General features: G+C 20.4%; 2 protein-coding genes and 1 non-coding gene across 3 annotated transcripts in view; 2 read left to right on the forward strand and 1 right to left on the reverse strand.

Annotated features, from left to right (window-relative positions):
- The window catches only part of LOC122504010 (protein numb), a 147,306-nt gene that overhangs the window by 8,752 nt on the left and 119,797 nt on the right, over window positions 1–18,757 (forward strand). The window lies entirely within an intron of this gene.
- LOC122504042 lies at window positions 4,313–4,518 on the forward strand. Its single transcript, XR_006301798.1, has one exon. It is a non-coding gene; the product is annotated as a U1 spliceosomal RNA (small nuclear RNA).
- On the reverse strand, window positions 12,623–18,219 carry LOC122504011 (proteoglycan 4-like). Its single transcript, XM_043614832.1, has 4 exons — window positions 18,084–18,219; window positions 16,839–18,008; window positions 15,930–16,187; window positions 12,623–13,482 (listed from the first exon to the last, which is right to left on the reverse strand). Exons 1-4 carry the CDS (start codon window positions 18,120–18,122, stop codon window positions 13,270–13,272), a joined length of 1,680 nt encoding a protein of 559 aa, XP_043470767.1. The 5' UTR covers window positions 18,123–18,219; the 3' UTR covers window positions 12,623–13,269.

Below are 18,757 nucleotides of genomic sequence, written 5' to 3' on the forward strand. Positions count from 1 at the left end.
ATTTTCTTTGGAATATTTCAAAAATATTCTATTAGGAATATTTCAATCGTATTTTATATGAAATATATTTCAATGATAATATAGTTTAAAAATATTTCATTTATTTTCAATGATAATATGGTTCAAAAATATTCCATTTGGAATATTTTATTTGAAATTAAGTAAATATTCCGTTTGGAATATTTCAATAGCAATTTGTTTGGAATACACTTTAAAAATATTTTTAAAAATATAACTAAAATATTACAGAAATTTCCATTAAAAAACTTTTGAAAATCATTATAATATTATATTAATTGGAAATATTTTCGACAGTAATCTTATTTTAGAACAATTCTTAGACAAATACAAATATTCTCAATTTGAAAATATTTGATCAAAAAAATATTTATTCAAGAAAATATTCTCAATTAAAAAAAATTAAAAGTATAGAAAATATTATATAATTAGAAAATATTCTCAATTAAAAAAAAATTAGAATTAGAAAATATTCTCAATTAAAAAAGTATTAGAATTAGAAAAAAATGAATGGAATATTATTTCTCTGTAGAAAAATATTCTCGTTATTTTATATACATTATAGTCTTGACAATATTTCACGAGAATATTTTTGACGTATAATAAAAACCCTTTTTGCTCGATAATTGCGTGTGGAGTTGAGCACGTGGCAGTAGATTTAATAGCAAGTCGAAATATAACGAGACGTGTGCAGTCATTACTTATCCCGATGGACGATTTTTATTGTCCTTTTTCACGTTTTATTATTTTTTTCTTTTTATTTTCATATCACTTTCCATCTCTCTCTCTCTCTCTCTCTCTCAATTAAAAAATTAATAATAAAAAAAAATAATTCTATTTATTTTTCAAAAATAAATAAATAATTTATTTGTTTATTTAAACAAAAAATTTTAAATAAAAGTTTATTTATTTTTCACAAAAATAAGTAATTTATTTGTTTATTTAAACAAAAATTTTTAAATAAAAATTTATTTATTTTTAAAAAATAAATAATTTATTTATTTAAAAACAAATTTCTAAATAAAATTTTTATTTATTTTTTTATTCATTTATTTAATTGAAATATTATTAAAGAAAAAAAATTGTTAATGAGTAATTAGAAAGTACTCTAAATTGAAAATTAGTAAACAATTTTTTTTTCAAATAAAAGAAAAAATTTCTTTCTCAGTAAAATTTTCTGAATTATAAATAAAATAATTTTTTCTATTTTTATTTTTTGTTAATTATAATAAAAACATTCGCTTAGAATTTAGCCATTAAAATATTGTGAAATGAAACGAATTGGTTGGTGGAAAGCGAAGAGTAAATGAAAACTCGCTTGAAATTGACATTTTATGAAAGAAAATACAAAAAATATTTCGTATAATATGAAAATGTAGATAATGAGAGACAAAGGGGAAAAAATGACAAAGATATGTAGTTTCTGCATTTACTAGGGGTTTGATATTTTTTTTTCAAGAATCTCTACACGCATCGTTGATGCCCTTCTTTTATTTCAGCTTCATATTTACCCCAGAAATACACACCCTTCTTCAATTTTTTTTCCTCGCGCCCCAAAAAATTGCAAAAAAAAAAAAACCCCCAATGATAATTACTAAAAGAAAGAAAACGAAATTTCAGAATAATAAAAGAAATTTTTTTTTTAATATCACTTTTTGAATTTTTACTATAACAATAAGACAACATTTGTAATTAACAGCCTTTTTTTTAATTAAAAATTTGAATTTAATGTTAAATTCATAATCAGCGACTCAAAAAACCCCTATGTACCAAGTTTCTCGTAAATCCGTTAATTTTTTGCAAGTTATTATATGTTTGTGCCGCCATATTGAATCCGCCATTTTGTATTTTCGAAATCCGACTTTAGATTCGTAACCAGCGACCCCAAAAACCCCTATGTATCAACTTTCGCGTAAATCCATTAATTTTTACTAGTATTTTCTACTCTTGTGCCGCCATATTGGATCCGCCATTTTGTATTTTCGAAAACTATTATCAAATTCGTAACCAGTAAAAAATAATAATAATAAAAAAAAATAATAATAAATAAAAATAATAATAATAATAAAAAAAATAATAAAAAAATAATAATAAATAAAAATAATAATAAAAAAATAATAATAAATAAAAAAGTAATACTAATAAATTATAAAAATAATAAATAATATTAATAGTTAGAATTAAAATATAGTTAGACTAATAAAAAAATAATAAAAAAATAGAAAAAGGAAAATAATAAGAAATTAAAAAAAAACTGTAACAAAAAAGAGTAAAATTTCATTGAAAAATTGAAAGAAAAGAAAAGTAAATGAATGAAAATGAATGAAAGACAATAAAGACAATAGAGAAGAAAGAAATACATTTGGCTTTCTGGTGGCAACGACAATGTAACTCATTACGAAATTTACTCTTGCATTGCCCTGATCGTAAAAGCGTAACGAAAAAAAAAAATGAACTAACAAGATAGGAGAGGCTCAATTTTATATTCTTCTTCTCCTCCTCCTCCTTCTCCTCACAACAAAAATTTATTAAGTTTCAACCACTGTAATACAATTCTCACTCTACTTTTATTCAGAATATAAAATATGACAAAAAATAATATAATAATACGAGAAAATAATAAAATTTTCTCTTAAATAAATTTACATCAGGAAAAAATTATTTATTTCTATATATAAATTAACTTTTTTATAATTTTTATTTCAAATTTTTATTTTTTTTTCAATTTTTTCTATAAATTAATTTTTTTGTAATTTTTAATTCAATTTTTGAAAAGTTGCACACTTTTCTGTTCTTTTTAATTTTCAATTTCATTTTTTTTTTTACTTTTTGGTATTATTATTATGATTATTATTATATTGTTATTATATTTTTTTTATTTATAAAAAAATAATTATTCTAGTTTTTATAATTTATTTTACTTTTTATTATTTTTTGTTATATTTTTATAAATAAAAATTAGATTAATTTAATTTTAATTTTGAATTTATGTAAATATGTTAATTTTTGTTGTTATTTTTGACAAAAATTAATTTTATTTTGAAAACAGTTTAATATTTTTTGAGAAATAAAATTTTTTTTTGCAAAATAATTCTTTTTCAATATTTTTTCCTGTTTAGTATTTTATTATTTTCTTATTATTCAATTTCTTCATTATTTTAATTTAAATTCTATATTGATATTTTTTATTAATATTGTCCCGTTTTTATTACTTTTCATTATTATTATTTTTTAATTTCTATTTTTATTTCTTAATTTTTATTTTCATATATTTATGGTTTTTTTATTTTTATTTTTTAATTTTTATATTTTCTTATTTATATGATTATTTTTATAAATTATTTTTATAATAAATTATTTATTATTATTTTTCATTTCTATTTTTATTTCTTAATTTTTATTTTCTCATTTATTATTTTTTATTTTCTGTTTTCTATTTTTATTTGTTTTCTATTTTTTTATTTCTTTATTTTTATTTTCCCATTTATTATTTTTTATTTTATTTGTTTTCTATTTTTCTATTTATTAATTTTTATTTTTTAATGACTATTTTCTTTATTTCTTCATTACAAAAAAAAAAAAAAATACCAAAATTACAATTTTTTTCCGAAAATTTAAAAATAGTTACGATAATGTTTCTTAATTTTTATTTTCTTATTTCTTATTTTTTATTTTCTGTTTTTATTATTTAATTATTCATTTTTTATTTATGATAATTTATTATAATTAATTCTTATAATAAATTATTAATTATTATTTTTTATTTCTATTTTTTATTTTTATTTATTTTATATTTTTCTATTTTTATTTATTATTTGTTATTATTTTCTATTACTACTGTTTTCTTTATCTCCTTATTGCACAAAAATACTGTCAAAATTACAATTTTTTTTCGATAATACCTAATTCTAAAATAGTTACAAAAATAGAGAAAAAAGTTTATTTTAAAAAAAAAATTTTTTTTTGATTTTATTTTATCACTTAATTTTACTGTTCATCATTTTATATTTTCTTTATTTTTTTTGGGGGGGGGGGTATTAAGGTATTAAAATAGAAAATATTTTTTTGAAAAAATTGCAAAATAAAAAATTTCAATTAGAATTTAAATTTTGAGAGTCATTTGCTATTCATTTGTTTGTATATATTCAGTATGCGATGAGAATAAAATTGACAATTTTAATTAAATTTTCAACCGCTAGAGTGCGAAATTAGAAAATAATTATTTTGTGAATCCCACAAACGAGATTGTTTTCATCTGTCTATAAATATCGGTGAATTGAGAAGTGAATTTTCATAACTTACTTGGCGCGGAGGATATCCATGATCAACAAGGTGGTTCCTCCTGGGCAAGGCTTGTTCATTGCACGGTTTTTTTTAATTTCTTCTTTTGGAGAAAAATAGAAAGGCCGAACAAGCTGAACCTTTTGAGTACTTCAATTGTGAGTATATCGAGCGCAAAATTTTTGACTAATGCGGGATCTGCGTTCGCGCTGTCCCGTATGATTAATTAAATTCAAAAAATAATTATTTTCCTTTTTTTTCGAAATTTAACCTCGAAAAAAAATTTTTTTTTTGACAGTTCGCAACCGTAGTTAATATAAAAATTAAAATTCCTTTTTTCTTTCTTTTAAAAGTAACCTCCAAAAAGTTTTATGAAATATTTTTGTTGAAGTAAAACGAAAATTTTTTTTAAAAATTTATTTTAATTGATTGTAATTAATAAAATTGTAAAATTATAAAAATTAATATACTTCTTTTTTTTTTAAAGTAACCTCCAAAAAGTTTTATCAATATTTTTGTTGCAGTAAAAAGAAGAATTGTTTTTTTTCTAAATTCATTTTAATTAAGTAATTGTAATTAATAAAATTATAAAAACATAAAAATATTTTTATCGGAAGTAAAATGAAAATTATTTTTTTAAAAATTTATTTGACAGTTTTGCAATTTGAAAAAAATACTTATTCGCAAATATTGAAGAAATAAATAAATAAAACATAAATAAACTAAATATTCAAAATTTTTAAGAGAGGAATGAAAAAATTAAACAAATAGTACACAGGAAATTATTTTCTTGATAAAAAAAGTTACTGAGGCTAATTATTAATTAATTAATTAAAATTAATAAAGAGTTAATTAGGCAATTTTAGGATAAATAAATAAATAATTTTTACTAATAACTAAAAAAATGTTCTTTTGATAATAAATTTATTTACAATATTAAAAATTCCTTATAATGAATAAATAAATAAATAAATACCTATAGATAATAAACGTAAAAACAGAAAAGCAAATTTTTAATATTTTTTCTTTTTTATTAATGAAAAAGAAAAAAAACGAGACAGTGAAAATTAATGTCAATTATTGTGGGAAACGACTCTTGGGGCAATTAAAAAAAAATTGAAATAACAGGAAACACAAAGGGAAAATTACCATAAAATGAAATTTAAAACAATCAAGTTAAATTGAATTATTGAATTAAAATTACGAATTTTGCTTTTTTCATAATATAATGAGAGAAAATTCATTTTTTATTATAATAATTTAAAAAGTATTTTGATTTTTTTTGTCAATTAATTAAACATTTATTATTGTTTGCCTAATTTTTTTTATGATTCAATTTCATATTTTATTATTATTATTATTTTCATATTTTATTTATTTTGTAGTTAACAAAAATTAACTGAAAAAATTTTAACTTATCTTTAGAATATTTATTATTATTTAGAATAATGAAGACATTATTTAATATTATATAAGCAATAATAATAATGAAAATAATGACAATAGTAATAATAATATTAATAATAATAATAATAATAATAATAATAATAATATTTTATTATAAATAAATAAATAATAATAATAAAAATAAATTTACTTGTTTGTTTATTTTAATTATATTTTTAAATAAATAAAGAAATAAAATTGATGAATTAAGAAAAATAAAAATTTTAATAAAAATAATAAATAATAAATAAAACAGAAAATAATAATAATATTAATAATAATAATAATAATAATAATAATAATAATAATAATAATAATAATAATAATGAAAATTTTAACAAATGCTGGATTCAATTCTAGAAATTTTGCATAAAGAGAACATGCACAAAACGACATTTGAGATTTATGAACGACCCATATTCTCAACTCAAGGACCTATGTTAAGTGTCAATTGACAAAAAAAAAATGATAAACAATGAATTGTTTCCAAAAAAAGAAATTTTAAATTTTTCCAAATACCAACATTTTTTAATTAATTTATTTTATTTTCAAATAATTTTTTTTTCTTAAACAATTTTTTTTGAGTTATAATTCATCTAATGTTTTGTTATCTTTTTTTAATAATAAATTTAAAAATAAATTTTATTCTATATATATTTAAATCAGTGAATAATAATTTATTCATTCCATAATAATAAATAAATTAATTATAAACTAAATAAATTTGTATATTCAGTAGAAATAAAAAAAAAATTTTGCAGCAGAAAGTGCTGATGAATTAATATTTTATTAATATTTTATTTTTTTATTATTATTTTATAAAGAATTTTAATTGTTTAATAATTTTTTTTTAATTTTTTTTTTTTAGGTTTTGCGAGAAAAAAAATACAGACATATTACAAACTCGAATGACAATAAGTCCACATGAATTATAAAATAATAATTTTTATTAATTAATTAATATTAATTATTAATTAATAAATAATAATTTTTTATTTTATTATAATAATTTTTTATTTTATTAATAATAATAATTATTATTTTTTGCTTTAAGTTAATAATAATTAATTCGTAACGATAATTTGAGGAAGTAAACAATAAGATAAAATCGACTTCCCCAAACTTATTTCACCTTTAATTTTATTATTCTCTCTTTTTTTTCCTCCTACGCTGGTTCAATTCGTAATGAAAGTGTTTTTTCAAGCGGAACTTTCAATTCGCCTTAAGATCTCATTATTCGTGATTGTTGGGAGTGAAATATTTCGATTTCTTCTACTAGACACGTAATTATTTTTTTTATTATTACAACAACAACAACAACTATATAATAATTATTATTTCTTTTATAATTACGTGTGCAGAATATAATTCGTAAAATATTAAAAGTTCTATAATTATTTATTACTATTGTTTATTACTTTATGCTTTTCGTTTGTTATTCTAATATTTATTTATAATTAAATTATAATCATATTTATTTATAATTAAATTATTTTTTCTGAATAAGTTAAATGCTGTTGAAATAGTATATTTAATGTTTCTTTTTTAATTTTCATTGGAAAATTAATTTTTTTGATCAGAAAGTTCGCTTATTTGACACTAGGGCGGCGCTGTGACCTTTTTCTCTCACAAGCGTTGAATTTTCAGTCTCCAATGTTATTCTTATTCGTTATTTTCTTTTTGTAAATTACTAAAAATTTCTTTACGATAGAAAAAATTTATTGTTTAAATTAAAATTACAGAAATAAAAAAAAAGAAAATAAAAGTAATTTTTGAATTGAGAAAAAAACTTTTTTTTTTCGCCGATAAAATTTATTTTTTCTTCAAGAAATAAAAAAATAGATCAGACGGAATTTAATGAAAAGAAGTTTGCGAGTGAAGTTTGCAAGACAAAGTGTCGACTGTAATTAACTAATTGTCTGAGAACTATGGAGAGTGCGCTTCTTTTTCTCCTGTATTTGGCAAACGCGTGTCTGAAAGTAATATTGCCACTAAAAGTTTTGTACCCAAGCTACTTGAGGTTTTTGTCGACAGCCTCTTTCCGCTCTCAGACGCTCGCCAAGCATCACAGGGGAGTCCCAATTAACATTCACTCAGACAAATTTTTCCTTTTTTTAATTTTTTCTTCCAAAAGAAATTTAAAAAAAAAAATTTTTTTGTCTTTTAAAAAAAAAATAATTCTATGAGCCTTTTTTCTATTTTTTTTGTTTTTCTATAAATATATATTTAACTGTCTTTTTTGGAATTAAAAAATAAAAAAAAAACAAAAAAAATAATAATGAATTCACCACTTGTGAGAGAAAGTCATTGCAGCGCCACCCTAGTGTCAAAATTGCATACTTTTCGCCCTGGGAATTTTTTTTCTATTAAAAATTCTTCGTAAATTGGGGAATTTATTATTACGGAATTTAATTTGTGGGAAATATTCACTAAAGCGCCGCCCTAGTGTCGAAAATATGTACTTTGTGCTGGCAATTTTTTTTCTCTTCTTTAAACGCAAAAATATGTTTAATTTAATATAAATAATTATTCATATAAATTTAATTTAATAATTTTTATTAACAGTAATAATTATTTAGAAAATAAAATAAAATAAATTATTTGAACAATAATAGTTATTATTTTACATAAATAATTTTACATAAATAATTTTAATATAGATTTAATTTAATAATTTTTATTAATAATAAATAATAACTTAACATAAATCATTGAATATAAATTAAATTTCATTGTTTTTATTAACAATAATAATTATTTGAAAAATAAAATTAAATAAAAAATTATTTAATTATTTAATTTAATAATTTTTATTAATAATAAATAATTGTTTAACATAAATAATTGAATATAAATTTAATTTTATTATTTTTAATAATAATAATATTAATAATAATAATAATTATTATTATTTGATATAAATAATTGAATATAAATTTAATTTAATAATTTTTTTCAACAATAATAATTTTTTGGAGAAAAAAATATTTTATATATTTTACTTTTTTTGTTGTCGAATTTTTTTACTCGGTTTTGAATTTACTTTTTTTACATGAATATAAGTTTGACGTCTGCTGGTAATGGGAAATATGATTTTTTTAAAAAAAGGTGGAAAAAAAAATAAATACTTTGACAAAGACTTAAAGCTCTTTTCCTCTTATCCCCACCACTGGTCCATGACGATAACGCAGCATCCGTATCTGACATTGCGCTACCTGTGGATCAATATCAGCAAAGCGTATGTTACACTCACTTCTTTCAGGTGCAACTATCAAACGAAAATCTTATTTACAAAAAAAATTTTCCTCTTTTATTTTTTAAATAAATAATAATAATAATAATAATAAATAATAATTTAATAAAAATAATAATTATTTAATAATAAATAAATATTTAATTTAATAAATTCAATTGTATTTTTTCTGTTAGTAATATTAAATTTATTATTTACTATTAATAGATTATTTCTTATTATAAATTATAAATTTACTAATAACAATAAATAATTATTTAATTAAAAAAAAATTTATTACTATTTCTTTCTTAATAATTAATTGTCAATAATTTTATTCATAACTATTAATAAATAAATAAATTACTAATAACAATCATAGGGGAGTTTCAATTAAAATTCACATTGACAAAAATTTTCCATTTTAATTTTCTTTCAAAAACAAATTAATTTTTTCAAAAAATATTTTTCACCTTTTTTTTGTTGTTTTTCTTTATTTTATGATATTTTTTTCTTTTATAAATTTGATGTAACTGAAAAAAATAAAATAAATTGCCCACTTGTGAGAAAAAATCATCGCAGCGCCGCCCTTGTGGCAAAATTCTGTACTTTTTGTTTAAAAAAATATTTTTTCTTTTGAAATTCTCGGTAAATAGGAAAATTTGTTTTTCGAAATTCAAAGTTTGTGGGAAATATTCACGAAAGCGCCGCCCTAGTGTTAGAAATATGAACTTTTTGCTTGAAATATATTTTTTTAATTCTTCAAACGCAAAAAATATATTAAAAATTAAAAAGTGATTAGTAATTTACAAATAGAAAGTTATTGCAAATATTACATAAGGAATAAAAAGAACATTTGAGCCAAGAAATTCTGCGCTTGTGAGAAGAAATCGTCGCAGCGCCGCCCTAATGTCAAAATTCTGTACTTTTTTATTTCAAAATATTTTTTTCTATCAAAATTATTATTTTTTATATTATTATTATTATTATTATTATTATTATTATTATTATTATTATTATTATTATTATTATTATTATTATTATTATTATTTATTATTATACATATACATAATATTATTAATAATAAATAATTCACTAAAAAAAATTTAAATTATTTAAAAATTATTAAAACAAATTAATATTAATTACTAATTTAGTTTCGTGAAAAATTCTGAGATAATTCAAATATTAATTATTATTAATAGTTAATAATTCTTCTATTTTATTTATTATTTTTATTTTTTTTTTGTAATTTAAAATTTAAGATTTAAAATTTAATATTAAAAAAATAAAAATTTTAATTATTTAATAATTATTATTATGGAAAATTATGAATTTTTATTATTTTGAACAAGTAAATTTTTTTTCATATTAAAAAAAAATAAATAATTTTTTTCTCTTTATCTTTTAAGGTCTATTATTTGCGGGGAAATAAAAAGCCAATATTGAGTTCATTTCCATTTCGAAATGGGAAATCGAATAAACGAAGTGACGAGTTGGCAGTGACGCGAAGATGAAATTTAATTTGCTGACTAACTCACTCTTTTGCCATAAATATATATATATATATATATATATCAAAATAAAGATGTTATGCAAATTTGAGAAAAAATTATTTTTTTTCACTTCAGACATAATTTAATTTGATAATTAATTTTCTCACGTGCGTAGCTTTTTTTTTCTTTAGAAAAAAAATTTCTTTTTTTTTTCTTTAGATAAAGTAGTAGTTGTATTTTATCTCTTTTCGTGAAGATTGTCAAATATTTTATTTGGCGCCTGAAAAAGATCTTTTGTACACACTGCTGTGATAGTTCAGAGCACGTTTCACAGGCCGAGGTAAAAATTACTTAATTAAAGCAACTTCTCTCTTAATTAGATGATTAAAAATCCAATTGTGTTTTTACGTTTTTCGATGGAAAACTAAATTTGTTTTATTCTCCTTCTCTTCAAAAAAAAAAAAAAAAAAAATTAAGAAAGAAAAATTAGAATTTGTTTATTTATTTATTATATTATTTTTTATAAGTTAATTAAAATATTTTAATAATAATAATAATAATTGTCAAGAACAACTTAATATTAATAAACTTTTATAAAATCAATTTTTTATAATAATAATATTATAATCATTAATAATATATTATAATTATTATTTTATTGTTATTGTAAAATTAACAATTTGTTTATTTATTATTAATTATTTTACTAATTTTGTAATTCATTGATAATGAGTAATATTGTTAAGAAAATTTTTTTCATTCATTATTTATAATTATAAATTCTAATTCTTTATTTAAATAAATTTATTAATAACAATAATTTATTTAATTAAATAAATAAATATTTTAATAATTATAATGAATTAATATAAAATGATATAATAATATAATAATATAATAATATTAATAATATTGATAATTATTTTATTATTATTATTAATTTTGATTATTTTTTATTATTTTTATATTGTTAACAAACCGTAGGCTTTAATTTTATTTTCATTAAATTGATCCTATAATTAAAAAAAAATTCACAGTCAGTAAGAATCGAACCCCTAACATTTTTGCATAACGATCACCAACCTTACCACCTGAGCCATCATGAAGTTAAAAAATAAATTTTTTTGAAAAAAAATAAAATACGCATTTTTAAGTTGAAAATTATTGGGAAAATATTGAAAAAAATAGAAAAAAACTGAAAATAATATTTCTAATTGGAAAATAATAATTTTTTAAAAATAATTATATTTCTATTTTTGGAAAATAATAATTTTTGAAAAATAATTTTTAAAATAATATTTTTTAAACTATTTTTTAAATATTATTAAAACGAAAAAAAATGAAAGAATTGTAAGAAAAGGAAAACAGTAACAAAGGCATATATTACCTATTGATGATAATAATGATAATAAAAAAAAAGAAATTCCATAGTTTCGCATTTATTTTAATGCAAAATTGTCGCGACGATCGATGGACGATTGCGGATGATCGTACAACCTCGTTTGGTGTTGCCAGTGCCTCGGCATCTTTCGCTTTACGTATTATATAACATTATACAATACGTACTATACAAAGTTGCTGAGAAAATCGATCCGTGACTTGTTATACTTGACCTACCGCAATAAGTTATTGACTCGATTTCTGTTATTTTTTTCTCGAAATTTCTAGTTTTCATCAATATTAATGCGTTAATATAGAATTATAAATAAATAATCATTATTATTCAGTAATTTTATTTTTATTAAACACCTATGTAAAAAATTACTTTACAGGTAGAACAGAAATTAGAAAAATAACTAACTAACTAACTAACTATCTGAATTTTTGCCAAAAAAAATTAAAATTACATTTTTCAGTTAATTTTCTCAGAAAATTTTACTTGATTCTTTTATATTATTATCAAAATCAATTAGTTGTCTATTAAACTACGTGCCTTAACTATTATTTTTCCATTTAGTTACAATTTTTTTTTGAGTAGAATTCTACATTACCGACTGACGAAATAGAATTTTTACCTATTCCTTTTTGAAAATATTTGTGTTTTTTGAACTGTTAGAAAATATCTAAATGAAAAACCAATGTTTACGGAATACGATGATTGCGAAGTTAAGGTAGAGTGCGACATTATCGACTAAATAAAACAGTGAAATTTTTCCTTTTTTTAAAAATATATTTTGTGTTCTTTACAATGTTACTTAATATCAACAACTAACAACAAACAGTTTTTATATTGCTTAATTGCGAAATGCGATGTTAAGGTAGAATTTGACATTATCGACAGAAATTTTTCTTCTGTTTGGAAATTTTTATGTTGATGACTAAACTAAAAACAAAGTGGCATTTTTTTTGTAAAACGTTAAAATAGAATTTTACATTACCGACTATTTAAAAAGTAGAAATATTTCTTTGATAATTTCTACTTTATCATTAGTCGGTAATTTTTTTCTAGAGTGCTTGGTGGTATCCCCTTAAGGCCCATTTTCAATAAATAACACTAAAAATAATTAAGTATTTAGAAAAGACATTTTAATTATCGACAGATGAAAAAGTGGAATTTCTCTTTATCTACTGTCGGTAATATCAAATTCGCTATTATCTGTTGATATTAATTGTAGTAATTTATTTTTTTATTATTTAAAATATATTTACTATCGATATTATTATTATTATAATTATAATTATCATCATTATAATAATTATTTTTTTTTTATTATAATTTATTTATTTACTTATTTTCAAAATAGAAAAATTTCTCTACGTAAAAATAAAGTATTGTATTAAAATAAATTTTTTTATCTACTGTCCACTTTGCTTCTTCTTATTTCTGACACAAGTTTTAAATTTCCTAAGTGTTTTATCAGGTGTTTCCAAAAATAGTTTCACATTGTCGATAAGAGAACAGAATTTCTGTTTTGGATAGTAATAGGCTAACTTCATTGTGAATGATGCAAGTTCGGCGTTTATTGAAAAAACTGATTTGTACACGCTAAGGTCGGCTTCTCTTTTATTCTGGAAAAAAATGAAATTAAGAAATGTATTAGTTCAATACGTGGATAATTAAGTTAATTAAAAAACAAATATTTTATAATTACAAAAAAATTAATTAATATCAGATAAAAAATTACCTTGCTAAATATAGTAACTTTACAAATTAGTTAATTTTTTGTATTACTAATTAGTTAACTAATTGATAAATTATTTTACTAATAATTTAACTAATTAAGTAATTTTTTAACTAATTTCTCAACTAATTGACTAATTATTTTACTAATTGACTAATTATTTAACTAATGACTTAACTAATTAACTTATTATTTTACTAATGAGTTAACTAGTTGACTAATTATTCTACTAATGAGTTAACTAATTAACCAATTATTTTACTAATAATTTAACTAATTAAGTAAATATTTTACTAATTATATTATTATTATTATTATTATTATTATTATTATTATTATTATTATTATTATTATTATTATTATTATTATTATTATTATTATTATTATTATTATTATTATTATTATTATTATTATTATTTTTGACTAATTATATTACTAATAGGATAACTAATTAATTAATTAATCTTCTAATGAGTTAACCAATTTATTAATTATTTTACTAATGAGTTAACTAATTAACTAATTAACTTTTTAATTAGTTAACTAAATAGACTACTAATAAGTTAACTAATTGACTAATTATTTAATTAATGAGGTAACTAATAGACTAATTATTCTACTAGTAAGTTACCTAATTAACTTAATATTTTACTAATGAGATTATTTAACTAATTATCTTATTTATTAATTAACTAATTACTTTATAATGAGTTAACTAATTATTAATAAACTTAATAATGAGTAAAATAATTATTTTACTAATGAGTTAACAAATTTAAATAATTATATTACTAATGGGATAAATAATTAATTAATTATTTTACTAATGAGTTGAACAATTTATTAATTATTTAACTAATGAGTTAACTAATTAGCTAATTAACTTTCGAATTAGTTATCAAAATAAATTTCGAATAAATAAACTAATTATCTTACTAATGAGTTATCTAATTAATTAATTGTATTACTAATGAGTCAATTAATTGACTAATTATTTTACTAATGAGTTAACTAATTGACTAATTATTTAATTAATGAGGTAACTAATTAACTTAATATTTAATATTTTACTAATGAGATTATTTAACTAATTATCTTATTTATGAATAAACTAATTACTTTATTTATGAGTTAACTAATAATTACTAATAAACTTAATAATGAGTAAAAAATTATTTTACTAATGAGTTAACTAATTTATTAATTATTTTACTAATGAGTTAACTAATTCATTAATTATTTTAGTAATTAGTTAACTAATTAACTATTTATATTATTTATGAGTAAGCAAATTGGTTTACTAATGAATTTACTAACCTAATGAGTAAACTAATTATTTAACTTAATTAACTTAATAATCAGTTAATCAAATTAATTACAAATTAGTAAACTAATTTACTGAATAAATAATAAACAGCACTAATTACTAATGAGTCAATTAATTAACTTGTTATTTGCAAAATAAATAAACCTATGAATAATTAGATACTTTATTTTGCTAATTAGTTAGCAAGTTTTATAAATTAATTAAATATTTAAGTTGAGTTTTTTTTTTAAATAAACAAATTATTTTATTTATTATGAATTAAATTATTCTACTAATCAGTTAACTAAGTAAGTAGCTTATTAGTTAGCTAATTAATCGATTAATTACGTAGCTAATTATTTTACTAATTACGTAACTAATAATTTTACTAATTAGTTTCCTAATCAATTTACTAATTTTCTAGATAAATATTTACCTAATTACGTAGCTAATTAGTTAACTAATTTTGTTGCTAATTGGATAACTAATGACATTGCTAATTAGTTTACTAATTAGGTAGTTAAGCAATATAGTGATTTTGTAGCTAATTTGTTTACTAATTAGCTAGTTATAAAGTTTACTAATTAGTTAACTAATATATTGACTAACTATGCAGCTAACTAATTTACTAATTTGCTAGCTAAACAGTTAACTAATTAAGTAGATTATTAGATTGCTAATATTTTTACTAATTGCTAAGATAGTTAAGCAACTAATTAATCAACTAATACAGAAGCTAATTTGTTAAATATTTAGCTAATTAATTAATTAATTATTAATTAATTAATTAATTGATTAATTGATTAATTGATTATTTGATTAATTATTAATTGATTAACTGATTAATTGATTAATTGATTAATTGATTAATTTATTAATTTATTAATTTATTAATTTATTAATTTATTAATTTATTAATTTATTAATTGATTAATTGATTAATTGATTAATTAATTAATTAATTAATTAATTTTAGAAGCAATTTATAGAAAAACAAATTTGAGAAATATTTTTCAAATACTACTCACTTTTATAATACATTTTTGGTTTTTATCACAGTTGTTGGCTGCGTCGTTAAATCCTTTCAAAACACTTAAGAGTCTATCTCCCTTTTTCTCAATGCTTTGTAGAAAATTATTGGCTGGTTTTTGAACTGAATCAATGCATTTATTAACTGATTCAACAGCTGCCGAAACTGCTCTTTCAAAAGCTAATACATCATTGTAGCAAAATGATATATCAACATCTTGAGTATTGTCTGCTACTTGTTGTGCTGCGTCTTGAACCTTTTTTTTGAGAAAAAAAAATTAAAATTAGATTCACTCTATTTTAACGATAAAATTTTATTTCCCAATTTTCGATTAATAAACGTTGAATAAAAATATTTTTTTTTTTGCAAAATTTTTTCATTTAAATTAAATTGAATTTTTTTGGTATTAATTCTAATAAAATAAAACAAAAGAGTAGAAAATTAGTTGAAAAATTTTCTATTCTACTAAATTAGTGATAAGGGAGAGAAAAAATTTTTTCGTTGCTTTAGCTCAATTGGTTAGGGCGTAGCCAACGGTCAAATTACGTTGGCCACAGGTGAACTGGGTTCGAAACCTGTTGAGGATTTTTTTTTTTCAAGTACAGTAAAATTTTTTTTCCTTATTTCGTAAAATAATTTATGTACGATAAAGGCATAATAAATTAAAATAAATAAATAAATAATAAAAAATTATTAATTAATTCTTATTTATTAGTTCATTTTTGTTTAATAAAAAAATTTGTTGGCAAAACAAAATCTTTGGAATAAAATAATTTTTTTTTACAAATTCTAGTAATAAAAATAAAAAATTTAAGAATGTTTTAAAATTAATTCTTTATGAATTTATTTTAAATGTTTTTAAAAATGAATTTAAATGAATTTAAAGTGAAAGAAAAATATTACTTACATATTTTAATTCTGCGGCATATTTTGCTTGTGTTGATTCTCTTATTCTTTGACCATCTACTTTAAGTTTTCTTATTTTATTTTCTGCTGAAGCTTTTTTATAAACTATCTTTGATTTTGCTTCGCGAATAATTTTTCCAATTTCTACATTTTCTACAACTTTTGGTTCTTCAGTGACTGGTTCAGCTGTTTCAGTCACTTCAGGTGTTGTTGTTTCAGGCGCGACTGTTTCAGTCACTTCAGGAGTTGTTGTTTCAGGCGCGACTGTTTCAGTCACTTCAGGAGTTGTTGTTTCAGGCGCTACTGTCTCAGTGACTTCAGGAGTTGTTGTTTCAGGCGCAACAGTTTCAGTAACCTCAGAAGTTGTTGTTTCAGGTGCAGCGGTTTCAGTAACTTCAGAAGTTGTTGTTTCAGGTGCAATTGTTTCAGTAACCTCAGGAGTTGTTGTTTCAGGCACAACTGTCTCAGTGACTTCAGGAGTTGTTGTTTCAGGCACAACGGTTTCAGTCACTTCAGGAGTTGTTTCAGACACAACGGTTTCAGTCACTTCAGGTTCAGGTGTTTCAGTAACTTCAGCAGTTGTTGTTTCAGGCTCAACGGTTTCAGTAACTTCAGGTTCAGGTGTTTCAGGTGCAACTGTTTCAGTAACTTCAGGAGTTGTTTCAGGTTCAACGGTTTCGGTAACTTCAGGTTCAGGTGTTTCAGGTGCAACTGTTTCAGTAACTTCAGGAGTTGTTTCAGGTTCAACGGTTTCGGTAACTTCAGGTTCAGGTGTTTCAGGTGCAACTGTTTCAGTAACTTCAGCAGTTGTTGTTTCAGGCTCAACGGTTTCGGTAACTTCAGGTTCAGGTGTTTCAGGCTCAACTGTCTCAGTCACTTCAGGTTCAGGTGTTTCAGGCTCAACTGTCTCAGTAACTTCAGGTTCAGGTGTTTCAGGCTCATTTGTTTCAGTCACTTCAGATTCAGGTGTTTCAGGTTCTATATCCTCAAACTTTTGTTCTTCAGGCTGAACTTCCTCGATTTCTTCAATTTCAGGTGTTTCAGGTTCAACCACTATAGTTTCGGGTGTTTCAGGCTGAACTTCTTTGATTTCTTCAATTTCAGTTGTTTCAGGTTCAAACCCTTGACTTCCATTATCTTGTTCCCTATCAATGACAAAAGCATTGACAGTCTGAAAAAAATTCAATTATTTATTTACAAAAAAAATTCCCTAATTTTAAGAAAATTTCTTTTTTTTTATACCAACCAGAACAACAGCACAGAGTAAAAATAAAAGTTTCACCATTTTTAAAAATTTATTCCTACTTTTAGAATGTTAGCTTTTTCAAATGGTACATGCATTTTTATATCCCAATTTTTGTTTATGCAAATTTTTATTTCCTCCTCTCACCCCTTGTCCCCTTTTTTGCAAAGAATATATTTTTTTTTGTATAATTGCCATAATTTGTAAATTTCAATAAAGAAAAATTATCATGATAATTAAATTTATTGATACGAAGAATAGAATACAGCATCTAGAATATATTTTTTTGTTTATTGTAAGCTCTAGATACATTATTTTTTTTGTTAAATTAAATTTTGCATTTATTATTGTTAAGAAAAAAACAGGACACCAACTGTATTTACAGAAAGATATTGAATGATTGATTTTTAGATTTTATTTGCACTTAATTAAACACATGTGTCTGTGACGTATTTATATTTAAATTCTTTTTTTGTTATTTTGATTAGAAAGTTGAATGTGTTATTAATTTTTTTTCTTAAAGATGTAGTGACAGGAAAGTAAAAAGATAATGCATATTAATGTTTATAGGAGGAAATTTTTTTATTCTTTTGGTGTAAATAAGATGATGTAATAATTGAAATACGATTCTTTTATTTTCCTTTCTTTGAAATTAGTTAATTTAATTAAATATAGTT

This window comes from Leptopilina heterotoma, unplaced genomic scaffold, assembly GCF_015476425.1.
Source record: "Leptopilina heterotoma isolate Lh14 unplaced genomic scaffold, ASM1547642v1 Lhet_275, whole genome shotgun sequence".
Taxonomy (NCBI): domain Eukaryota; kingdom Metazoa; phylum Arthropoda; class Insecta; order Hymenoptera; family Figitidae; genus Leptopilina; species Leptopilina heterotoma.